Source organism: Equus quagga, chromosome 8, assembly GCF_021613505.1.
Source record: "Equus quagga isolate Etosha38 chromosome 8, UCLA_HA_Equagga_1.0, whole genome shotgun sequence".
NCBI lineage: Eukaryota > Metazoa > Chordata > Mammalia > Perissodactyla > Equidae > Equus > Equus quagga.
Genome location: NC_060274.1, coordinates 85671405 through 85696016, shown reverse-complemented (window position 1 = coordinate 85696016; position 24612 = coordinate 85671405). Strand labels below are relative to the sequence as shown.

The 24612-nt window shown below is 39.6% G+C and overlaps 1 protein-coding gene and 1 long non-coding RNA gene across 2 annotated transcripts in view; one reads left to right on the top strand and one right to left on the bottom strand.

Moving 5' to 3' along the window:
• Positions 1-22762, bottom strand: part of ZNRF2 (zinc and ring finger 2) — an 87027-nt gene extending 64265 nt beyond the window's left edge. Inside the window, exon 1 of the mRNA XM_046670095.1 lies at positions 22165-22762. Within this exon, the coding sequence (XP_046526051.1) occupies positions 22165-22621 (457 nt within the window). The 5' untranslated portion in view covers positions 22622-22762. The remainder of the gene's footprint in view (positions 1-22164) is intronic.
• Positions 22440-24612, top strand: part of LOC124243960 (uncharacterized) — a 38733-nt gene continuing 36560 nt past the window's right edge. The window contains exon 1 of the long non-coding RNA XR_006889819.1: positions 22440-22551. This is a non-coding gene — a long non-coding RNA (uncharacterized LOC124243960). The remainder of the gene's footprint in view (positions 22552-24612) is intronic.

Genomic DNA, 24612 nt, shown 5'->3' with positions numbered 1-24612 from the left:
TATCCCAGGGGCGGGGAGAATACTATAAAAGGGCACAGAGGGAGATTCTAGGAAACACTGAATGTTCTATTTCTTGGCATGGGTGGTGGTACAGGAAGATTCACTTTATTAGTCTTTAAGATGCATATATGTTTTTTATGTTTTTCTATATTTAAAATATATTTCATAATAAAAATTATTTTTAAAAATTACCCTTCGATCCAGCAATCCCCACCTGGTAATTTATCCTAGGGATAATGGCATCAGTATACAAAGAATATATGAACGAGGATTTTTTTTTCTGTCTGCAGTAGCAAAAACTGACCAATAAAAATAGCTCAATAATTTGTCCAATATCTGTACCATGGAATATCATGGAGTCATTAAAAAGAATCTGAGGTATACTACTCGAGGAATTTTCACAATGTTTTAAGTGAGAAAAGTAAGACGCAGACAAACATCCATAATATAATCCCATTTTTGTAAAACGACGACCACAAAATCCCTATATATGTGTGTATATAATTATATCCATGCACAGCACAAGAATTCAAAAGATAAACACAAGTTTATCAGGCAAGTGGAGATGTGGGAGATAAAAAGAAGGGAAAGATAACCAAAACTAATTGGGCATGCACATATACAAATGTATAAAGAGATGTACCGACTAGCATACCAAAGTGTCAGGGGTATATATCTCAGGGAGTGGATTTTCAGGTAATTTTTATTTTCTTTGTTATACCTTTATGTGTTATCTCAAGATTTAATACTAGCACACATTATTTTATAGTCAGGAAACACTGAGGTAGATACACATCTTCCTTGACGTATGATGGGTTATCTCCCGATAAACCCATCATAATTTGAAAATATCCTAAGTCAAAAATGCATTTAATACACATAACCTACCGAACATCATAGCTTAGCCTAGCCTACCTGAAACATGCTCAGAACACTTACATTAGCTTACAGCTGGGCAAAACAGTGTTGAACATCTCATGTAATTTATTGCACACTATACTAAAAGTGACAAACAGAATGTTTGTCTGGGTACAGAATGGTTGTAAGGGTATCAGTTGTTTACCCTCGTGATCTCGTGACTGAGTGGGAGCTGTGGCTCGGTGCCAATGCCCAGCATCACGAGAGTGTTCTGTACCTATGGCTATCTGAGAAAAGATCGAAATTCGAAGTAGAATTTCTACCAAATGTTTATCATTTTCACATCACTGCAAAGTCAAAACATCGTAAGTCAAACCATTGTAAATTAGGGACATTTTGGACAAAGTATTTCTGGACATTAGAATAAATAATATTCCACGTGGTAACATCTATACAGAAACAGCCCTAGGTGGTCAGTTAATAAAATGGAAAATAAGTGACATACCACACTAGGGAAGCTTTTTCCAAGACGTATGCCACCATCAGTGCCTCTCATGTGGTAATGTGTATACAAATCACTTGGGCATTTTTAAAATGCAGATTCTGTTTCAGTAAACCCGGGGTGGAACCTGAGATTGTGCATTTCTAAGCAGCTCCCAAGTGAAGGGAACGTCATTGTTCCACAGACTGTACATTGACTAGCAAGGAGGTAAGCACTTGGAATGTGCCAGGCTCTGTACTAGGCACTTTTGAAAATATTATATCATTTAATCCTTATTACCATCTTTTGAGGTAGGTTTAATAATTTCCATCTACAGACGACTAAATTGAAGCTCACAGTAAAGCAGAAAAATACTGATGACAGAAGTGAAATACTGCCCCTTGGGTAATTTTGTTAACGAAGCTTCCTCCCACCCCCAGGCTCTTTCCATGCTAAATACAATTTCTTCCCACTTTGAATGATACCTTCTTTCAGCAGCAAAACACTACTCAAAGAGTTCTATGAGTTTACACTGAAGGCAAAACAGAACAGCAAATCACATGACAAAGGGAACACAAGGTGTGGTTCCTGGGCCACTAGCAGCAGCAACACCTAGAAACTCATTAGAAATGCACATTATCAGGCCTCACTGCAAACTTACTGAATCAAAAATTCTGAGGGTGGGGCTGATTCTCAAGCCCACTAAAGTTTGAGAGACACAGAACATCAATAAAGGATGAATGAAAAAGAAAGTCAAGTTACTGTGAAATCTGGGAAATGCTGAATTAAAACAAGTTAACCAGATTTCCTTCTTTATTACAGAACTTTAATAGGTTACAAACATGCTTGGCTACAGAACTCCACCTTCCAGGAGAATGTTATGGAACAAGCGTTCAATAGGAGTAAACTCTCAATGATGCTATCCAAAGCAGATTTTTCTCCTTGAGGTCTGAGGGGTAAGGATACACACCTAGAGTCAGACTTGAGCATGAATCTGAGCCCTGAAAGTAGGAGTAATAGTAGCACAGGAGTAGTAACAAAAGATGATACCACTACCAGTCATTTTCTGTTTATAAAAGTGAAACATGTATTACTATAGAAAATATATGGCAATATATGAAAAAAATAGCAGTATTCCTACTGGCCACAGATAATTGATTTTTAGTGTTATGGATATTACCTTCTGGTCATTTTTCTTTATGTACACATATACACACTAATTTGGTAACAAAATTACCAAACCACAATCCATACTACTTTTATATTATAATCATTTGTTTCCAAGCTATCTATCCATCAGACTATGAGCTTAAGACAATTAAGTGTTTTTCACCTTTGCATTCCCAGTACCGGAAAGCCTACCCAGCTACCGCAGCAGGCACTGAATATTTTTTGACTGAGTGAAAAAGTAAAGCAACAAAGCAAAATCAGATACATAGATTATGTGTGATAACAGGGGAACAATTCAAGTTTCCTCCATGCTCAATTTTAAAGCCAGCTAAAACACAAAAGAATATCTAAGCCTTGTGCCATTTTTGCTTGTAAAAGCCCACTATCACATTTTCATACATAAGGAATATTTTTCTCTAGTCTTTGCTACATATAACACCACTTTTTTAAAAAGTCTTATGACATTAAGTATGTGGATACACAGCAAAAGCAAGAATAATGTCAACGGGGTGGTAGACAATATGGTCCCCAGCAGACCTTAACTTTCTGTGGCATAAGCTTGTTGGATTTCTCAAATTCCTCTAGAGCTCCTAACTCTCAGACAGAAGATTGCTTTCAGAACATTAAGGAATGATGCTGACAAAACCAGTTCACCATTCCCTCTGAAAAAAGTGAAACCACCTCCTTCTCTGAACAAGCAACAGCACACCCCTTTCAAAAGTATCTTTAGGACCCTCCTTTTAGTGCACTAGCCTAACAACAGGACACTTCTCTGAGCTGCTGACCTAACCATTTGTTCTTATACAGTAAATATAATTACCTTTTTGGAGTTTGTAATAATGGGATTTGCCTGCACTAGTATATTCAAATCCAAGACATGGACATGGTTTAAAAGAGAAAAAAAAAAAAGCCTCACTATTCTTTAGTCTGTCTTGGAAACTGAAGCCCAGAAGATGAAAGATGAAGGTCATAAAGCTACCTCTATTGACCTCAAAATAGAACTTGTTCTCACCATACCCAGGGACCCTTCCAAAAATATTTAATATGTCAAAAGTAAATACAGCTAACTATGCCCCAGATTGCTTTTAGGAATTTTAGTCAAGCCCGTTGACTAGCTTTTTAAAAACACTCTTCCCCAGAGACTCTAAAGGAATCCCCAGGCTCAAGTTCTGCCGTCCTAGTCACCTTTCTCAACCCATGCAGCTTGATATGAAAGATGAGCAGATCCTTCTCTTCTCCTGTTCTCATCTTTGGTGAATATGGATTCCATATTCAAGACTTGGTACATTCTGTCTCACTGTCATAACAGTCAATTCCCTTTTCTGGTTCCTCTTGCATAAGGCTGGAATTTCTTTTAGGCCTAGCTATTATTTTGGATTACAGTTAAGTTGTACAAAAAACTTAATATGATCTTTGACTCACTGATACCTCCTAGACTCACATATGAAAACAAAATACGTATTATAGGCAGAAAAAATTATATGTCTAGCCATTTTCTACTTAATTTTTTAAAAGATTTAGACTAAAACAAAAACAATAAATTCCCAACTCTTGAATCTTTGGTTCAACCAATTCTCTACATTCCCTAGACAAGTGAAATTTCTCCCATATTTGGAAATAGGATCCTAAAAATAAAGTTCCCTGAACTTTGTCCTTTTCCCGAGAATTGACAATTCGTGATAAAAATAAATCAACCACTATATCCCACTTTGCTATAGTGAATACCGTCTAAAACATTTAATTATCCAAAAGCTTTGCCAATCAGATAAATTAAATTTAAATGGATAAATTTAAGCATTAATTTATAAATTAAGTTTATCTTTTGAGATACTTACACACTCAAGCCTTCTACTATATATCCATCATTAGTTAAACAGTTTGGGTACTCTTAGCTCTGATGTCCATACATTAGAGTACTGTGTTCCTGGACAGCAACTGATTGAGGAGGGAATGACTGGCATGAAGGAGACAGAGCAGGGAAAATGGGAGCAGCAAGAAAGAACTGCATTACCTTTTCCAATGTCTCCCTCCCTTTTCTAATTTATTATACAATTACCCCAACCCCTCAACACAAAAGAGCACATGATGTATGACTTCATTCATATGAAGCTCAAGAACAGGCAAAACTGATCTATGATAATAGTAACAGGTAATATTAATCAGCCTCTTAGAAATAGGGTGGGAATGACCAGGAAGGAGCATAAGAGAATTTTTCTAGTGAAGAAAGTGTTTTCTATTTTGATAGTGTGTTGGTTACACCATGTATTGTCAAATGTATTTGTCAAAACTCTTCAAACTGTACACTTAGGATCTGTGCGTTCCAACGTATGCAAATTAATCCTAAATTTAAAAAAAAGAAAAAAGTAGCTGTTTTCTTTTCACAAAGAGGTCAGTTCCCAATGATGACAAAATTAGAGAAGGCTCAGGAAAAAAAATAGTCATTTTTTTTTAAATTAAGAAAAAAAATGACAACTACCCAGCTTGATGAAAACAGGGTCCATGTCTGTTACATTCACTACTATCAGCACCTAGCATATATCAGAAGCTTAATAATTTGTTTTATACATAAAATTTCAAATACAAAAGAACTATACAAAAACATCAGAACTGTACCAAAAAAATTAATAATTTTGACATTAAAAAAATTCATAGACCAATGGTTCTTGATTAATTTAGGGCGATATATCTCTTTGAGAATGTGATGAAAACTACAGAGTATTCCTCTAGAAAAATGAACATATAACAAAAAATTTTGTATATGATTTCAAAAGCTTATGGACCACCTGAATTTTATCCATAAATTCCTTGGGGACCTACTGATTATAAGCAAAGAACCTCTTTCTATAACTGGACTTGTTTTTAACATTTGATTTAATATGAATAAAAATAACAGACAATTCTGCTTTGAATTGCTCAAGAGTCTGTCTACACCAGATGATCACTGCATTTTTTTCTTTTGTTTGTTGTTTTTTTTAATTCTACTAGCCCACTCATTTCTATTGTTTCATAGCAGATTTGAAAAATACTCACGTAACCATCTTTTAGATCAAGAATTCCTTATAATTTTCTTTTAGGTACAACAGCTAATAGCTTATTCAAGTTACTCAAAGTATTTTTTTTACATTTGATCTCAATGCTTTTTCTTTCTCTCCTATAGATAACTCATTAATATAACCAAAAATACTGCATTTTCCTCAAACAATAGGATATTCAAGAGTTATCATGGTGTGGTAGGTAGAATAATGGCCCTCCAAAGATGTCTTCAGCCTAATCTCTGGAACCATGTTAGGTTACATGGTAAAGTGGAATTAAAGTTGCAGATGGAATTAAGGTTGCTAATCATTGATCTTAAAATAGGGAGATTATCCTAGATTACCCGGGTAGGCCAACTTAATCACAAGGGTCCTTAAATTGTGCAAGAGTGAGGCAGAAGAGTGAAAACCAGAGAGACAGCAGTGTAAGAAAGACTTGGCCCAGTGTTGCTGGCTTTGAATTTGGAGGAAGGGGTCATAAGTCAACAAATCCAGGTGGTGTCTAGAAGGTGGAAAAGTCAAGGAAACAGGTTCTCCCTTAGAACCTCCAGAAGCAGCCTACCAACACCTTGATTTCAGCCCACTGAAACTCATTTTGTACCTCTAACCTCCATAACTATAAGATAATAAATTTGTGGTTTTAACTCAATACATTTGTGGTAATTTGTTACAGCATCCACAGGAAACTAATACACACAGTGAAATGAAAAAAAGTACTGAATTGATCCAGAGTCATTATGATTTATACCACTTAAAAGCCAAATTTCTTAACATCTCAAAGTCTCAGTTTTCTCATTTATAAAATGGAGATATTATGTTCTGTCTCTGGCAAAGTGTTACTTGAAGATATAGAGTACGTAAATATGCTTTTATAAACTAAAATATCTATATATGTGAGCTAGTAATATTATTACACAAGATCATTATGAACAAGATTATATTCATGGTGGTATATTAAGATATATTCAATATATATACATATACAACTAAGAGTTCCAGAGACAAAGCTTCATTAATATTTACTGAAGCTATTTACATTTTTCTGAAAGCTTTATGCCAAAAAAATAAGCATTTAAATTTCTAAAAAAACTCTTCAATGGTAAAATATTGAATGGTAAGAACTAAGTCTTTTACTACATACTTCTATATTCCATAAAGAACACCCCATATAGCAATTTATAAAGATACTACACATATAATAAATTATCGTAATAGAGAATTTAATATTTACGGAATTATGTCACTTGGAGTTACGGTCAATTCTAAATTACCTTTAATAAAACAGAAGAGGGATGATCTGAATAAATACCATCCACAGAATTTCTTTTAATTAGTTATTACCTGTGGACTTCTCTCATCAGACTGTCATAATAAATATTCTCCCTTAAGAATTCAACTGTTCCAAAAAGTGGAACAGACAGGAGCCTATATAATTTAAATCCCTATGAAATTAGATATCTGAAATAGCTAAAAATCACACAAAAAAATCTTGCCATTAATAAAGCCCCTTTCTTCTTCATTTATAGAAAGCAATAGACTTTTAAGCACCATTTTAATAATTTAAATTCATAACCCTGCACCTTTATAACTGACACAATAAACCTAATTCATAAAAATTTAATCTTATAAATCAATAATCTGGGAGGGAATATTTAAAACATATGAACAACCAAAGACTAATCTGTAGAATATAGCATGAACTACAAATCAATATAAAATAGATGAACAACCAAACAAAAAAAAAGGGCAAAGTCACTGAGTAGGCAATTAAAAAAAGAAAATACATGGCTAATAATAAACACATGGAAAAATGCTCATTTTCACTAGCAATCAGGAAATACAAATCAAAATTTTTCATCAAGTGAAATGGAGGAAAAAAGAAATAACATCTAATACCAGCAAAGTCATGGAAAATTTAGTATTGTCATATAATGGTGCAGAATAGATTAGTAATGCTTTTGGAGGGGAGTTTCAGTATCTATTAAAAATTAAAGTGTGTATACCATTAAACCAGAAAATTCTACCTCTAGGAATCTGTTGTATAATAAAGAATTTGTCAGGTCTTTGTTCCTGGCTTCCTGGCACAGAGCTTCTAAAACCCTTGGAATTTCACAAGTAATAAAAGTGTCTTCATTATTCATGAGACCCTTGGATCACATCTGACTTTAGGTTAATGAGATGATTCAGAATGAGGGCTAGTCACCAGAAAGACCAACCACGTGAGTAAAGGGTTGGGGTGTTTTGAGCCGGGCAAACCTCTGAGGAGTAGAGGAATTTGGAGATTGAGTTCAACCACATGGCCAATTTTTAATCAACCATGCCTATGTAATAAAACCCAAATACCAAAGTCTGGACACCTCAGAGGAGTTTCCTAGTTCATGAACACTTTGTTGTGCCAGGAGGGTAACACAGCCTGATTCCACAAGGACAAGGCAGGGAAGCACTGCATGTAGGACCCTCTCAAACCTCATACTATGTCTCTTCATTTGGCTGGTCCTAATTTACATCCTTTATAATAAAACTGTAATTCCAAGTACAGCATTTTCCTGAGTTCCATGAGTCATTCTAGTGAATTATCAAACCTGACGGGTGGTAGAACCCCCCACAAATTTGTAGTCAGTTGATCAGAAGTGCAGGCAACCTGGGGACTCCCAAAGTGTGGCTGACATCTTAAGTGAGAGCAGTCTTGTCAGGACAATGTCCTTAAACCTGTGGAGTCTGACACTAATTCCAGATGGCTGGTGTCACGATAGTGTCCATCTGAGAAAAAAATCTGTACATATGTACATATTCATAAAGATGTTTACTACAACACTGGAAAAGTGGAAAGGTGGAAACATCCTAAATTCTTACCAATAGAAGAATGGTTAAATAAACTACAGTATTAGGGAACAGGAAGTACACAGCAATTAAACCTCCTAAACACATTAAAGAGAGAAAGGCAGATTTTAGAAGAATATAGTATGACCACATTCTTGATAGTAACACTCTCCATCACAAAATCACATACAAAATCAAACTCTTTTTCTCTGTATTTATAAGCACATAAATAAATTTATTAAAAAGTTAGGAAGTATATTTATAAAAAAGGATAATAGTGACATCTGGGGAGAGAATGGGATAACCAAAGGAGGACTGGAAGTAACTTTCATTTTATATTGTTTAAATTTCACAGAAAGGGATTCGTATTTCTTCTGCAATAACAAAAAGAGGACTTCCAGTTAAAGACAACTGCCTGAACACATTTATCAGCCTCTGCTCAGTCCAACATCCTACTAAATTCATTAAAAATGTATTTTTTAAAGGGAATAAGCCTATAAAAGGACAGAGAACATGAAAAAAAGCAATACAATTGGACCACAGAAGGAAAATGAATGAGTGGTAACTTTCACTGCAGAACTAGGAAAGCAGGCACCAGAGAGGACTAACAAGAGCAAGATTCACTGCAAGCCTGTGTAAGAAGCAGTCAGAACTCCCCAGTTGTCCTCCTTGACTTCAAGCAACTAAGCAAGTGCTCCTCCCCAACCCGGGAATTAGACTAGAGCTCTGTGATTGGGAGAGGGAAAAGTTTCTGGACTTGGGGACAGTACAAACAGCTAAAGGCAGAGGTAACTACTGATACTGAATATGAAGACTGAATCAAAGTACCACACTAAGTGTGAAGACTCCCAACCTTCTTCTCACTCTGCTCCTAGAACACTGGTATAAAAAAAGTATGTCCTCTAGGCAAGAAGAGAGAACAGCCATTTTGGAAAATAGGACCAGCCCAAGAGAAAAAGACCGTAATTTAGTATTCCTAACAAAAGGGCCCAGACAGATGACCTTACACACACACACAGCTTCCAATCAGCTTTTTAGTGCCATATTTTTAAAGTACGAGTAACCTGCCAAAGATCAGCAAACATTTGAAGAAAGACCCTAAAACTGGGAAGAAACTGAGTAGCCAGAAAGAAAAAAAAAAGCATATGACACACATATATGCAAGCACAAATACATATCATTAGTATTCTTAGAAAAAGGTATTGTACCCATAAAATAAGAACAGAATCTATGAAAAAATTCACAATAAGAAAACACCTTGGAAATTTTAAAAGATTACAGAACAAAGGGTTAGACAATAAAGTTGAGGGGGGAAAATCCCTGCAAAAAGATTTTTAAAAAAGAGAGAGAAAAAAGATAAATAAAGCAAAGGATCACTCTAAGGGTCTAACACTGAAATAATGAGAAAACAAAATGGTGGAGGAAATAATCATAGAAATAATTTTTAAAAACTACCCAAAATAAAAAACAAGAGCAAACTGAAAGGACCTGCCAAATAAGCAGCACAACTGATGAACAGAGATCCATCCCAAGACACATAATAATGAAATTTTATAACCCTAGGGCAAACGAAGATCCTAAAAGCTTGGGGTGGGGGTGGGGAAAGAGAAATTTCACACAAAAGATCAAAAACCAGAATGACATCAAGGTGCTCAACAGCAACACCTGGAAGCCAGAAAGCAACAGAGCAACACATTTAAAACACTGAGGGAAAATAATTTCCAACCTAGAATTCTATATCAAGCCAAACTACCAATCAAGAGTGAGGGCAGAAATAAAACATTTTCTTTCAGACAATGAAGTCTCAACCTCTTCCTTTACATTCTTTCTCAGTAGGACGTCCGAGACTGTGTTCCACTAAAGACAATGGACTACTACACGAAGAAAGAAAAGATGAAACTAAGGAACTAAGAGATTTAACCTGAGAGGCAAATGGAATCCCCAGGGTGATAAAGAACAGAGACCTCACCGGATAACTAATTCAGAATGGAGTCAGTCCGAAGGCTCCAGGAGAGACTTTACCACCACCATGAAATTCACGGAATGTGTAGTTTATGAATAAACTGAGAGGAGATTTATACAATTGAGGGAGGGTTTGTAGACTACACACAAACCTAAATAAATTTTAAAAAACACAAAATTGTGCAGAAAAAGGAAAGCAGCCACCTGTGAACAGACACTGGATTAGGAGAAGAAAGTTAATTAGGTTCCATACACTTTACAACTAAGATACAAAATAAGTAACATTTAAAATACAACAGGTGCATGTAGTTCATCTAACTCCTGATTCTCATCTCCAAGTAACAAGGAAGGAAATTATTTAGCTTACACACTTCTTATGAGACTCAAAGGAGTTAGTGCTCGTGAAATCACTTTCTTAACCCATAAATTACTAAATAAAAGTAATATTTTGGGGCCGGCCCCACGACCGACTGGTTAAGTTCGCTCACTCCACTGTGGGCAGCCCAGGGTTTCACCAGTTCAAATCCTGGGCGTGGGCATGGCACTGCTCATCAGGCCATGCTGAGGCAGCGTCCCACATGCCACAACTAGAAGGACTCAAAACAAAAGAATACACACAAAAAAAGTAACGTTTTTAGTTCAATATTTAAAGACACAAAGTGGTTTATAATATTAAATATTCATTTATTTTTTCTTTTAAAGAAACTAATGGCATTCCTCCAAGGAACTCAATATGGCAAGATGGTGGAAAGAGTGGACAACGAGAGTTAATAAGGAACTAAGATTTCACTGTGACTAGATGTGCTGTTTTTGAAGAAGTGCTACAATAAACAGGAAATCTGGAGAATTCCAAATCAAGACCTTAGACCTCTCAGACTAGAGAGTGCCAAAGCACCACAACGTGGTAACATGCTTTATCAAATGACACGTCATCCAGGCTGCCTGAGATGCCGTAAATCATACAATAACTATAAAAATACTAAGTTTTTCAGATTCTGCCCTGGAGAAGTAGCATACACTTAACAAAGAGACTGACCCACCTTAACTCCTCACCACCCATCCCCCCAACCATCTCCAACCACCCACAAAACATACTCAGATTGATTAAGAATATTTTGTAGCACATTCAAATGGTTATAAAAGTGCTATTAAGCACAGCACAAATTTTTTTTTTTTGAGGAAGATTAGCCCTGAGCTAACTGCTGCCAATCCTCCTCTTTTTGCTGAGGAAGACTGGCCCTGAGCTACCATCTGTACCCATCTTCCTCCACTTTATATGTGGGACGCCTACCACAGCATAGCTTGTCAAGCAGTGCCATGTCTGCACCCGGGATTCCAAGCGGCAAACTGCGGGCCACCGAAGTGGAATGTGCGAACTTAACTGCTGTGCCACCAGGCCAGCCCACAGCATAATTTTATTTCTAAGAATTTTATGATTATCCCTATTGGTATAGTTCACATCATACCTATTTTCTTTGGTTCAAAAATTCAGTTTACATATATTTACGCTTAAATGGAGCAGTAAGTTTTTATGTATGATTTAAATAATTTTGGTGATCAATAACCTTGTTGTCAAATAAATTGTGAAGAACACTGAATATTTACAAAGTTTTTGCCACATGACTAGTACAGTAAACGTGCTATAAAGCTTAATTCAGGACCTGGCCCTGTGGCTGAATAGTTAAGTTCATGTGTTCTGCTTTGGCAGCCTGGGGTTCAGCAGTGCAGATCCTGGGTGCAGACCTATGCACTGCTCGTCAGGCCATGCTGTGGTGGCATCCCACACAGAAGAACTAGAATGACCTGCAAGTAGGATATACAACTATGTTCTGGGGCTGTGGGGAGAAAGAAGAAAAAAAGAGAAAGAGGAAGACTGGCAACAGATGTTAGCTCAGGACCAATCTTCCTCACCCCCCAAAAAAGCTTAATTCAAATATTCAGGGAAGATTCTTAGAAATAGAAGACACATAATAAAAATAATGATAAAACCTAAAACTAAAATTTTGGATTGTTTCTGCAAAATCTGAGAAGTTGAGAAAAGTACATGGTCTTTGTGAAGGGAGTGAGTATGGGGAGTGGCATATGAATTTCCATTTTTGATAGAGAGGTTCAAATGTTAGTTAAAAATATAAAGGTATAACGTACCTTATGTAGATTACTTTAATCCTCACAATACTACAAACTAAGTATTATTTTTATCCTGATTTTTGAGATGAGAAAACTAAGGTAGAGAGGGGTTAAGTAACTTGCTTAAAGTCACATAGTGCAGATGGAGTCGACCCAGGCAGCCTGACTTGAAGACCCAAGTTCTTCCCCATAATCCCAGAATACAGCCTGCACATACAGAGCATTCCATCTCCTTCTCTTCAGTGACTGATTTATGGATAGGCACATGACTTAAATGGGGCTAATCGGAGTCTCCTGTTAGATGTAAAGGTAAATACTCCCTTCAGGCCTCTCAGATCACATGCGGATGAAAGTAAGAGTGAGCCTGCAGGCCATCAGCTTAAAGACGACTTGTATTCAATAGAAGATGACAAAACGAGGTAAGAAGCAAAAGGAGACCAGGTGGTGTGGGTGAACACACACAACTGCTAAATTTCAGCTGCAGGGACCCTGGTTTCTGCACTCGTTCCTTGAATTCTGTGGGCCAACCCAGGATCCTCTCTAATAATTTGACACAATATATTGTTTTTCCACTTAATGATATTTTGAATTGTGTTTCTATCATAGGCAAATGAAAAGGTCTGAAATTCTCTGGCCACAATGCAATTATTCTAGTTAACACGAGAAATAACAAAAAGGGTAGCAAGAACAACAACAGTAAAGGTACCACCTAAAAACGTTAAATCCACACTTTAAAATAATTCCCAAGTAAAAGAAAAAATCTAAACGTAGTTAACAAAATTATTCCTCAATAGAGTTGATTTAAAAAGAAACCAGTGTACTTAAAGACAATGAAAATACTATGGGAAGTGACTATATGTACCGAGGAGTAATCATAGATTTAAACGCTTTTATCATTAAAAAAGAATAAATGAAAAATAAATGAACTAAGAAACTAGGAGAAAGAACAAAATTAACTTTACAAAATGAGAAAGAAACTAACAGATAAGAGCAGAACTAATGAAATAAAAATCAATAAAAGTAGTAGGGGCTGGCCCTGTGGCATAGTGGTTAAGTTCATGTGCTCCACTTTGGCAACCCAGGTTTGTGGGTTTGAATCCCAGGCACGGACATCCACCACTCTTCAGCCATTCTGTGGTGCCATCCAACATACAAAATAGAGGAAGACTGGCAGAGATGTTAGGTCAAGGCAAATCTTCCTCAACAACAACAAAAAGTAAAATTTACTGTTCAAACGAAGAGCTGGCTCTCTGAAACAAATTACATGTAATAACCGATTACGTATACAGTTTCTTCTTTTTTTCTCAGCTCACGTGTATATAAATAGGATAAATTAATGAACTATCATAGACTAACCAATTAAAAAAAATTAGGATATACAGGATGGTCAGAATTTATTAAATTCAAATGATGTAATGTACTTATTCTTTTTTGATATACTAAATTTCTTTATTGAAAAAAAAGAGCACTGAATAGAACAATGATTCTGATATTAATCAAAATGCATCTACCAACCAGTACTTATAAATATCAAAAATCTCACGAGTCTTCATGGGGAGAAAAAAAAGATTTGGATAATCCTAAAAATTATACCTTGCTTGAAGAAGTTTGCCCTTTCTAAAGGGCAATTTGGCAATAAAGATCAAATGTCTTAAATAAATACCTATCTTTGGTTCTAACAATCCCAGATCTTTGACAAATTTCTGAGAACTGGAAAACTATAAAACTGCATATCAGAATTTTGACAGCAATGGTATGTTAACAGTATCAGACCGAAAACAAACTATACAAATCCTGACTCTTTTTTCTCTCTCACTCCTCCACATCTAATCCAGTTGGCCCCATCTTCAAAGAACCAGATATCCAGAGTCTGGCCACTGCTCACCACCTCCGGTCCAACTACCCTGGTCCAAGCCACTGCTACCCTTTGCCTAGATTTTTGCCTCCTTGCTTGACTCTTAGCCTCCAGTCTACTCTCACCTAGCGGCAGAGTAATCCTTTAAAAGCCCGTCAGGTAATGTCAATCTTCTACCCAAAAAACTCTCGAATGCCTCCCCATCTCTCAGTAAAACAAAATCAAACCCAAATCAAAATAAAACAAAAATCAAAAACCAGGTCAAAAATCAAAAACCTGGAGCCGGCCAGGTGGCAGAGCCGTTAAGTTCACATGTTTCACTTCAGCAGCCCAGGGTTCACTGGTTCAAATCCATGCAGACATGGCACCACTTGGCATGCCATGCTGTGGTAGGCGTCCCACATATAAAGTAGAGGAAGATGGGCACGGATGTTAGCTCAGGGCCAGTCTTCCTCAGCAAAAAGAGGAGGACTGGCAGCAGATGTTAGCTCAGGGGTAATCTTCCTCCAAAAAAAAAACCTGGATACAAGGCATTTGATGATTCTGCCCCACCCCACTCCTCTCTGCTCTCATCTTCTACAACCCTCTGTACTCCAACTACACTGGTTTCAGTGTTCCCAGAACACATGAGATACATTCATTACATTCATACCTTAGGGCCTTTCTAGTTACTGTTCCTTCTGCCTGGGAATGCTTTTCCCCTAGAAATCCTCATGGTTTGCTCCCTCACCTCAGTCTCTGTCTGAATGTCACCTTATCGGTGAGGTTACCGCTAAAACCCTATTTAAAATAGGGACAAGCTTCTACTCTACAGTCTCTACACACTGTTCCACTCCATTTTTCTCCATGACATTCAACACCCTCTGATACACTACACATTTTACTTATTTATTTACTGTCTCCCCCAAGTAGAAAACAAGACCCACAAAAGCAGGGATACGTGACTTATTTCTCCACTTCTGTATCCTTAGGACATGGCAAAGGAGCTCCTCATTAAATATTTATTGAGTGAATTTTGGAATACTGGGCAGTCATTAAAAATCATGTGATAAAAAAATTTAATGAGATGGAAGAAACTGATGAAGTGGAAAGAGTCTGTTACCAAACAATATGTAACCCACGGATCAAAGAAGAAACCACAAAGGAAATCAGAAGATATTTTCAACTGAATGTTAACAAAAACACTTCAAAATGTGTGGGGTTCAGCTAAAGCAATTCTTGGAGGGAAAACTGTAGCTTTAAAATCTTATATTAGAACATCAGAAAGTTTAAAATCAAAAGAATACATACAATGAATGTCCCAAATTTTATATCTAAAACAAACATACATATACATGAAAAAAGAGACATCAACATTTTATTCTATTTCTGGTGGTAAGATTACAAGTGATTTGCAATTTCTTATATGCACTTTTCTGTGTTTTCTGTATTTTAGTTTTCTCTAACGAATATGTATTATTTTTATAATAAAAAACATTTTAAACACTTCTTTTCCTTGTGGTTCAATTCTAATCACTGGCCTCCAACTCCGCCTGTCTCTCAAAATTCTTGCTCCCAGGGATTCCATGCTTGCTCCTTCTCAATTTACATCCACCCCTAGGTAATCTTATCCACTTTCTGGCTTCATTTATAACCTGAAAATTGACGATTTCTCAATTTTTTGTAATGTCCTAAATTAGAAACTTATATTTCCAATTACTTAAAGGATATTTCTCTAGATGGAAATTCTACAGCCACTCAAATTATAAAAGGTGTAAAGGACCTCATTATCATTTCCTAAAACTTGTTCTTTCCTCTTTATTTTCCATATTGATTAATGACATCACTATGCACACCTGTTCTCAATCCTATCAGTTTTACCTTAGAAATCCCAATCAAACCCAACTTTTCCTCTCCCTCTCCAATGCCATGATTTCGATTTAGGCATCTTCCACCAATTAATTTCTGAGAGTCCTAGTTTATCTTCCTGCTACCACTCTCCCCTCCTAACAAGCAATTTAATCAAGATCAGGGTTACTGTATTCAGCTTCAAAGGCTGACCAGTGCACTGCTCAGGAAGGCTGCTGTCCATATAAACTATGATTGCAATGGTGCCCTCTGGCCTGATCATGATACTACCCTGCTTTAAAAACCTGGCTGGCTAAAACATACTTATAGCACTATAAAATCCTTCAACGACTGGTCCGATCCTATTTTTCTAGCTTCTTGTTATTCTTCCTTGCACCCTACAATTCAGACACATTTAACTTTCCAGTACACCCTATCAAAATCTGTGGCTTTTCTGGATTCTTCTCTAGCCTGTAGTATCCTCCCTGCATAAAACTTCTAAATCCTTCAAAACACAGTTCAGGGGCCAGCCCCATGGCCAAGTTGTTAAGTTCACGCACATCGCTTCCGCCGCCCAGGGTTTCGCCGGTTCAGATCCTGGGTGCGAACACGGCACCGCTCGTCAGGCCACGTTGAGGTGGCGTCCCATTTACCACAACTAGAAGGACCCACAACTAAAATATACAACTATGTACTGGGGGGATTTGGGGAGAAAAAGCAGAAAGAAAAAAAGAAGATTGGCAACAGTTGTTAGCTCAGGTGCCAATCTTTAAAAAAAAAAAAAATCACAGTTCAAATGCTACCTCTCTGTGAAGTATTCTTCGGCCGCCCTCCTCACAAAAGCATTTTGTTAATAGTTCTATTACAGCACTTGTTACAGTGTATAACAATGTCAAATTCAACTGAGCACTGAGTAAAAACAGAAGAAGCTCCATGTTTGTACTCTAGACAATTACAATGCTCAGCTCCTAAAAGGGGCTCAAATTCATGTTTACTAAAGCTACACTTACCACATACTTATTACAACTTTTTCAAAGTCAATAAAAAATGAGTTTCAAAACAAATTAGAACAGTTGCATGTTTAGCTGGTCAACCAAAGTCTATAATCAATGTGGCAAACAGATTTTAGGTTGGTCACTCATATTTCCTGCCTCCTGATATTTACACCTTTCCGTCATTCCCTCCCCTTGAGTATGAGCAGGACCTGTGACTTGCTTCTAACCAATGGAATTCAGCAAAGGCAATGGGCCTTATGTGATTACATGTATATACTGACATAACAGTGTAGCACCAGCTCATCTTGCTTGAGTCTCTCCTTTGTTGACTTCGAAGGAGCAAGCTGCCATTAGCTTAACAACAACCATGAGGAAATGAATTCGGCCAACCAGCTGAGGCAGCGAGGAAGCTTAGAAGCATGGAAGCAGACCTTTCCCCAGTCAAGTCTCCAGATAACAACCCAGTTCTGGCAACACCTTGATTGCAGTCTTGCAGAGGACCCAAGTTAAGCTGCACCCAGACTCCTAACCTACAGAAACTCTAAGATAATAAGTACGTGTTGTTTTAGGCAGTTGATTTGTAGTAATCTGTTAATAAGCAGCATAGAAAATTAATACACTCAGAACCTAAGGTATTTCTTAAGTCTTTGTTCATACAAAAGGCACATTTTCCCCAATTTCTAAACACTTAAGTAAGTGTAGAACAAACTTAACTCATTAGTTAATACAAGTCAAGTACATGCAGAACTAAAACATTTAGGAAGTATTCTGCTACATAAGGCAGTTCCTATACTTCTTTTTTAACCCATTCGCTAATATACCCAATTGTACATATACCCAGTATATGTAATAAATATAATATTAAGGCAATTCTCCTTATACACACAAAATAAATAATAAACATGGAAAAAGCTGTTATCTAGTTAACAGTATTGGTAACCATAAAATAAGAACCTACTTACTGGTTACCAAGCCAACTATCTGTTCATTAACTATCTGTTAGTAACAACAGAACTCTTAGTGGCTTTGCAGCCAGCAAAGCACCAAAAGTACTTAGGTCAGGCAGCTCTCATAACAGATGATGCCCAGCCCAACACAAACCACTCCTCCCTTCATCTTGCACTCAAGAGAACTTTTTGAAACATTCCCAAAGCAGAAACTTCCATGACAGCGTCCATACTTTAGCATAACAAAGCATACAAGGTGTCTCCTACAGTGTTTAAACATACGTGGGATTACAAGTGAGAAACATTAACCACTGGAGTTCTTGTTTTTTAGAGGGGTAACGGGGGGGGGGGGGGGGGTTAGAAGCGTCATTTTTCTTAAGAAGCAGATATTTCTCTTCTGCCACACTCCATAAAAGTCTCCAACTGGATAAAAGAACATTCAGGGATAGGAAGTAGATTAATCACAATATCCCAAATTCAAACATTTTGGCACTAGATACTGATAAGAAGCAATGAATGAAAACAATTCAGTAACAGAGATAATGGACATAATCTACCACCTTAAAAAGCTACATATGTCCTGAAGATTAAGAGAAATAAATCTGCCTAGAAATACAGGTTATATTTAACATATTCAGTTTTAAGAGAAAACCCACATCCTTCAATGTAAGGAAGCACCTTTCCTAAGTAACTGGAGGCAACTGAATTACAATCATACTAGTGAAATACTCATGAACAGAGCACACCCAAACAAACTCAAGCCAATTAGGAGGAGGCCAAAAGCAATCCAGCACCACCGGTTAGGCTAATCGTCCAGCTTAATTCATTTTACGTTTTTACTTCCAGACTCAAGGATATAAGAAAAGCCCACATGATTTCTCCAGAAATAATCTCCATTCTGTGGTATATTTTTATAGTCCAATTTACCTCCCCCATCCTTGCTGGATCATTAAAGACTATTTTACCACCCATAATAATTGATTTTATGAACATTAGCAACTTGACAGTGGAAAAAATGCAGACATAAAATAAAGCCAAAAAAATCCTAAGCTATCTCCAAAACTTTTAAATATGAGACGATAATATCCTTTAAAGACTGGTTTCAAAACAGAAGGGATAGACAAGAGAAGGCTTTCGTTCACTTTAATAGTACTCTCAGCAGCGTGAAAAGAACAACAAAAACAAGAAAAACCTACTTTACCTAGAAATTCCTGTATGTATTATAATCATCTTCTGATAGCCAACAATTCAGTTCTAGGAAATTCTACAAAACTTCTGTAAACTGAAATATCTGGGTTAAGCACCTCTCTTTTAGTTCTCTCTAGAGAGAATTAAATAAGAGTGTATATGGCCAAAATACAGGTCCAAAAGAGACCAAAACACAAAACCAACATAGAAAATCTCATTCAATTAGGTAATTCATTATGACAAACTAGTAACAATTCAAGTTGCTAGACTCCCAAATAAAAAAAAAAAGTACTATTGCAGTTTTATAAAATTACAGTAAGAACTTTCCACTAATTCAGAAATATTCCTTTTCTCAATTTTCAGATGGAATTACTTTATATATGCCCAAACATCTGTACAGTTTGTTACTAAATAAACACATTAACCCATAACACATACCAAAAAATTATGTCACTGTTTAGAATACTGAAGTCTAATTCTTAAAATAATAAGATTCATCATCTGGCTCTCTAAATCTCAGACAATGAGAAACAGGCTCCAATTGTTTCCCTGATGAACCCATCCACTGAAATATAGGTAAAAATCTCACTAAAGCAAATGCCACTAGAAAGATGCATTTTTACCTAAACATATTCCATCTCCCTGTCTCAACCAGGATTTGTTCCCATCATATAACAGGAACAGGTAATTTCTCTGATTCCCTTCCAATCCTTCTCAACTGGGGCTCCTCATCTGAACCAACAAACACAAATTATTTGAGTGACTGTTTTCTCAAATTTCCCAAGAATGATACACAATTAGATCATTCCAAATGTATACAAAAAAAAGTTAATTGTTAAAAGTTAATTGCATACAATAGGTGCCTTAGGACATCAGGGTTCCATTCTCTACAAAGACCAGGTTAAGAAAGGTTGCCACAAATTCCTCAACAACACTGTGCTGCTCGTAGGCCCCAATCATCCTAACCCCAAAAGTACTAAGAAAACTAAGTGCACAAAGCTAGGAATTTAGGTAAGAAAAAAGATAAATGCTTTACTTCTCCAACTTTCGGCAACCAGATCTTCATTTGCTAATTTACTATGAATTAATAGCATGGGTGTCAACTATTTGCCCCCTGCTCTGAAAGGAATATATTCAAGAAAATAAAGTCATACAGCTATACTAGCTCTTTGTCAAAGGAAGTTATCAGCCCTTTAAAACAAATGAGTAAATAGTAATCGGTATATTAAAAAAATAAGAGACATTAATCTGACACAAGCCTTTTCCTATTCCTCCTTAAGCTTTTAAATATACATGTCTTTTGATGATCATAACTGCTAAATGCAAATTTCCATTTTAAAAAGACAAATTTTTTGAAAACCAGCTTATCCTTTACTCTTGCACTAATCTCCCTCTCAAGAAACTGTCTTTGGTTACTCCTCAATGTGGTGGCTACAACACCTTCAACTGTGTTAATATGATCAAACCACAGTAAGAACAGCACTAGTTCTTTTTCCCCAAAACAAGATTTTTTTCTCAAATGGCCCAATTTTAAGAAATATCAATATTTTTATTTATGCAGCAAAATTATAACAAGTAATTAAAGTAAGGTAATTAAGGAGTTGTTCTATATTGAATGGGCAAGGCAGTATTAAAAAGATGGAAACAACTAAATATGACATTCCCATTTTTAATTTATGCTAACGTGAATGCGGATAGTACAAAACGTCAGAACAGATAAATTACATTATTGAACATCCCACTTTACCAACTTCCTACAGAAATTTTTCACATTTAGAAACATACGAGTGAAAGGGGCACAAAAATGGAGGGGATGGTGTTTTCACTGTTCATCTGTGCTCAACTGTAAATGTACGTAACATCACGATACATAATGCAATGACATAGGAATGTTTATCTTCTATAGTCAACATCTCTAACTATATTTAACTTCTGTTTCTTTGCAAGAACTGGAAAGGGAGAGGTGTCTTGATTTATCGACTATTAACTGTTTTGAGGTAAAGATTATCACCATAAGACACAGTCGAAGAGGTTGAGTTCATTTTCCTCAAACCAAGTGCACCTCCCTCCCGTTTCTACATAAAAGCACATCATTTTGCCATTAAAAATTTCCATTTTTCACAAGTGACTTCTCCTGAACTCTGGCCAACACTGCTTTTCAAAAGTGCCTGGGCTTTTGCTGCATCTTGCAGGCAGGGTTGTGATAATTATTAGTTTCTCTCCTTAAGAAACTGTTTTCAACTTTTTAGGCGCTCTCTCCAAATGAAGCAGGACTCACATTAACCATTATCTAAAGTTGCAGTTTACTGGGCTTAAAAATACACTATTCATTAACACATTCGTCCAATTAAAGTATCTGTGGTAGGTGGGACTATTACACAGACTTCGGAACTACAGTTTCATATTAACAGTCAGTCCAAAGGAGACAAGCGCCTCCTTTTTCAAATACTCCTACGTTCACTGAGACCCTCTGACTTCTGGCCTTTAAAAACGGCTCACCACTCGAGTCTCCAGATAGAACGACATTTCAGCAATGGGTCTTCTCCTGACTTCCTGATACCAAAAGCCACAAGCACGAGGGCTGTTGCGTCGGCTTGTTTTAAAACAATATATTTACTCCATTCCCTTCCTGGGGAAAATAAAGACTTTCTCTACTGGGGAGCCGCTATGGGGTGAGGGTGCACACCGTGCTTTTAAAAAATCAAACACCAGGGTCTAGGCGGGAGCGGCGCCGCCGGGGTTAAGCGGCAATTTTCCTCCCCGGAGGGGCGGCTGGGTGGGCCGCGCGGCAGCCCCCGGCGCTCGGGCTGCAGCAGAGAAGGGGGAAAGCCGGCGCGGCCGTGGCCCACGTGCCGCCCGCGGGAGGTAGGGACCCGGGGAGCGGGGAGGGAGGGGGCCATACCTCCAAACATGTGCGGCGAGAGGTGAGCTGGTAAGGAGCCGATCACCAGGCGCGGCCCGCCGGGGCCCCCGCCCGCCGGCCGGTCCCTGCCGCCGCCGCCGTCCTCGGGGCTGCTGTGGACCGAGTCCTGCGAGCCGTACGGGCCGCTGCTGCTGTTGGGGATGCTGAAGGAGGACTGCGCGCCGCGGGCCCCCGACGCCACGCTCCCCCCGGCCCCGCCGAGGGAGCGGCTGCGCGGGGCCGCCGAGGCCGCCGCGGCGCCGCCCGAGGCGCTGGGCTGGTGCGCGCCGGGCACCTGAGCCGGAAACCTCCCCGCGGCCGCGGCCCGGGCCCCGCCGCCGCCGCCGCCGCCCGCGGTCCCATTGGCCCCTCCGCTGCTGCTGGAAGGTAAATCCGAGCCCGAGTACGCGCGAGTGCGGCCGTTAGCCGCGGCCGGGCCGCTCTGCTTGGCGCCCATGTCTGCCCTGCCCCGGGCCGGGCCCGCGCGCAGCTCCCGGAGCGCCGAGAGGGCGGGAGCGAGCGCGGGAGCGAGAGGGCAGGGCCGAGGCGCCGCGGCCGGCCCAGAGAGCCGCCCGCACGTCCAGGGCCGCCAACCGGCGCCCCGAGGGGCGGTCGGCGCCCGGCGCGCTCTCCTTCTCGGGGGCGACGGCGGCGAGGTCGGCGGCCTGACGGGGGGCGCGGGAGGCGAGGCGAGGCGGGGAGGAAGGAGGTGCCGGCGCCGGCGGGCGCCGCTCGCTGGCTCTGGCGGGAGGGGCGGCTCAGGTGGCTGCGCGGCGGCCGCTGGTTTCGGTTCTGGTGCGCCGCGACGGGCCGCTGCCGCTCTCTGCCGCCACCGCCGCGCTCTGCGCCCCGGCTCTCGGCACCGCCTCCTCCCGGGCGGCCGCTGCTACCGCCGCCATCCTCCTGCTCCCACGGCGGCTCGCGGGTGAGTGGGAGGCGCCCGCCCAAGCGCCGCCGGGGCCACCTTCCCTCCTCCCGCAGCCACCCAGCTGTTATTAACGGAGAAAGAGGAGAAACGGGTGGCGCGTGAGCGGAGGACGGAGAAGGGGAGGGAGGGGCGGCGCGCGCTTCCCGGCAACCGTCGCCGCGCACTCCCCCGCGGAGGAGGGGCCGCGGTGTGGTGGGGGGGCGGGGGTCTGGGCCGCGAAGGTGGGGGGGGGGTCTGGAGGAGAGGAGGCTGCCGGCCCTCGCACCGGAAGGCCGAGGAGCGGCGCGGCTCCAGGGTGCGCCCCGGCCCGTGTGTTTGGGTCGCGCGCGATGACCCCGCCCTCGCCCCCTCCCGCCGCCCAGCGGATTGGCTCCCGCTAGCCTGGCCCCGCCTCCCCCGGCCGCGGCCCTCCCGCCCCGGCCCCGCCTCGCCAAGGTACCGCGGTGTGGTAGGTGCTGCCACCCGCGGACTCGGTGATGGACAGGTGGCTGGCCCCGCCCCTATCCGGGGCGCGCCCCCTCCTCCACCTCGGGGCCTAAGCGGATTGGAGGGACGGCAGCCGCTCCTCCAGCACGTGGCACGTGTGGTCGGACGCTGGAGAAGACCGTGTTGCCCCTTCACCTTTTCCCGGCTGGGGCTGGGCGTGGCTGGGTCCCGTGTCCCAGCCATTCAGATTGGGCGGGTGTTAACCTCCTCGTTGGTGTTACTCAGTGTGTCTTTTAAATAAACCAGAAGGTTAGCAGTGCTGATGATAAAAGACTGAGAACTGAGAACGGCGAACACAAGAGAAATAACCAAGAAGGCAGAAGACAGATTTGAATTAGACCTATCCCATAAAACTCTCTGACCATGGAGGCAGCATAGTGTTGGAAGAACCAGAGATAATCCAGCCAGACCTTCAGTTGTTGGGCAAAAACTGTGGTGCAGAGAAAGCTGCACCCGGTTTAGGAGACCTGGAGTCTAGGTCTGGGACCAAGACTAAATTACGTGTAGTGAACAAATTCTTTTACCGTTTTGGACTTTAGCTTCCTTACCTGTGACATTTGTATTACATCTCTAGGACATCTGCAGCTTTAAAATCCTATAATTTCTCTCAAATGGAATTTAATAAAATCCTCCTCAGTCCATTCATGACTGTGGTATATCTCGCTGGCAGAGCGTGGTCTGGATATCCAGTGGACGCCTGTTCTGACTCAACCATTTGAAAATACCTAAAGTGCCTTCTGTGTGAACATAATAGCAACTGGTGTTTTTTGTACAAACTACAGAAATAAAATCTTTGTCTTTTTTCCATATGTGGAATGAGTCATTTATGTAATGATTTTCATCACTCTTTCAATTATGAGAATTAAGTTTTTAAACAGAAGTGATGAATATATGTATAGATGTTGATATGTATATGCATTGTGTGTATGTATATATATCATAATATATCAAAAATATATATAGGATATATATTTGTGTATCTGGGAGCGGAAACACAAAGCTGCTCACTGCAAATCTAAAATAGTTTCATCCCA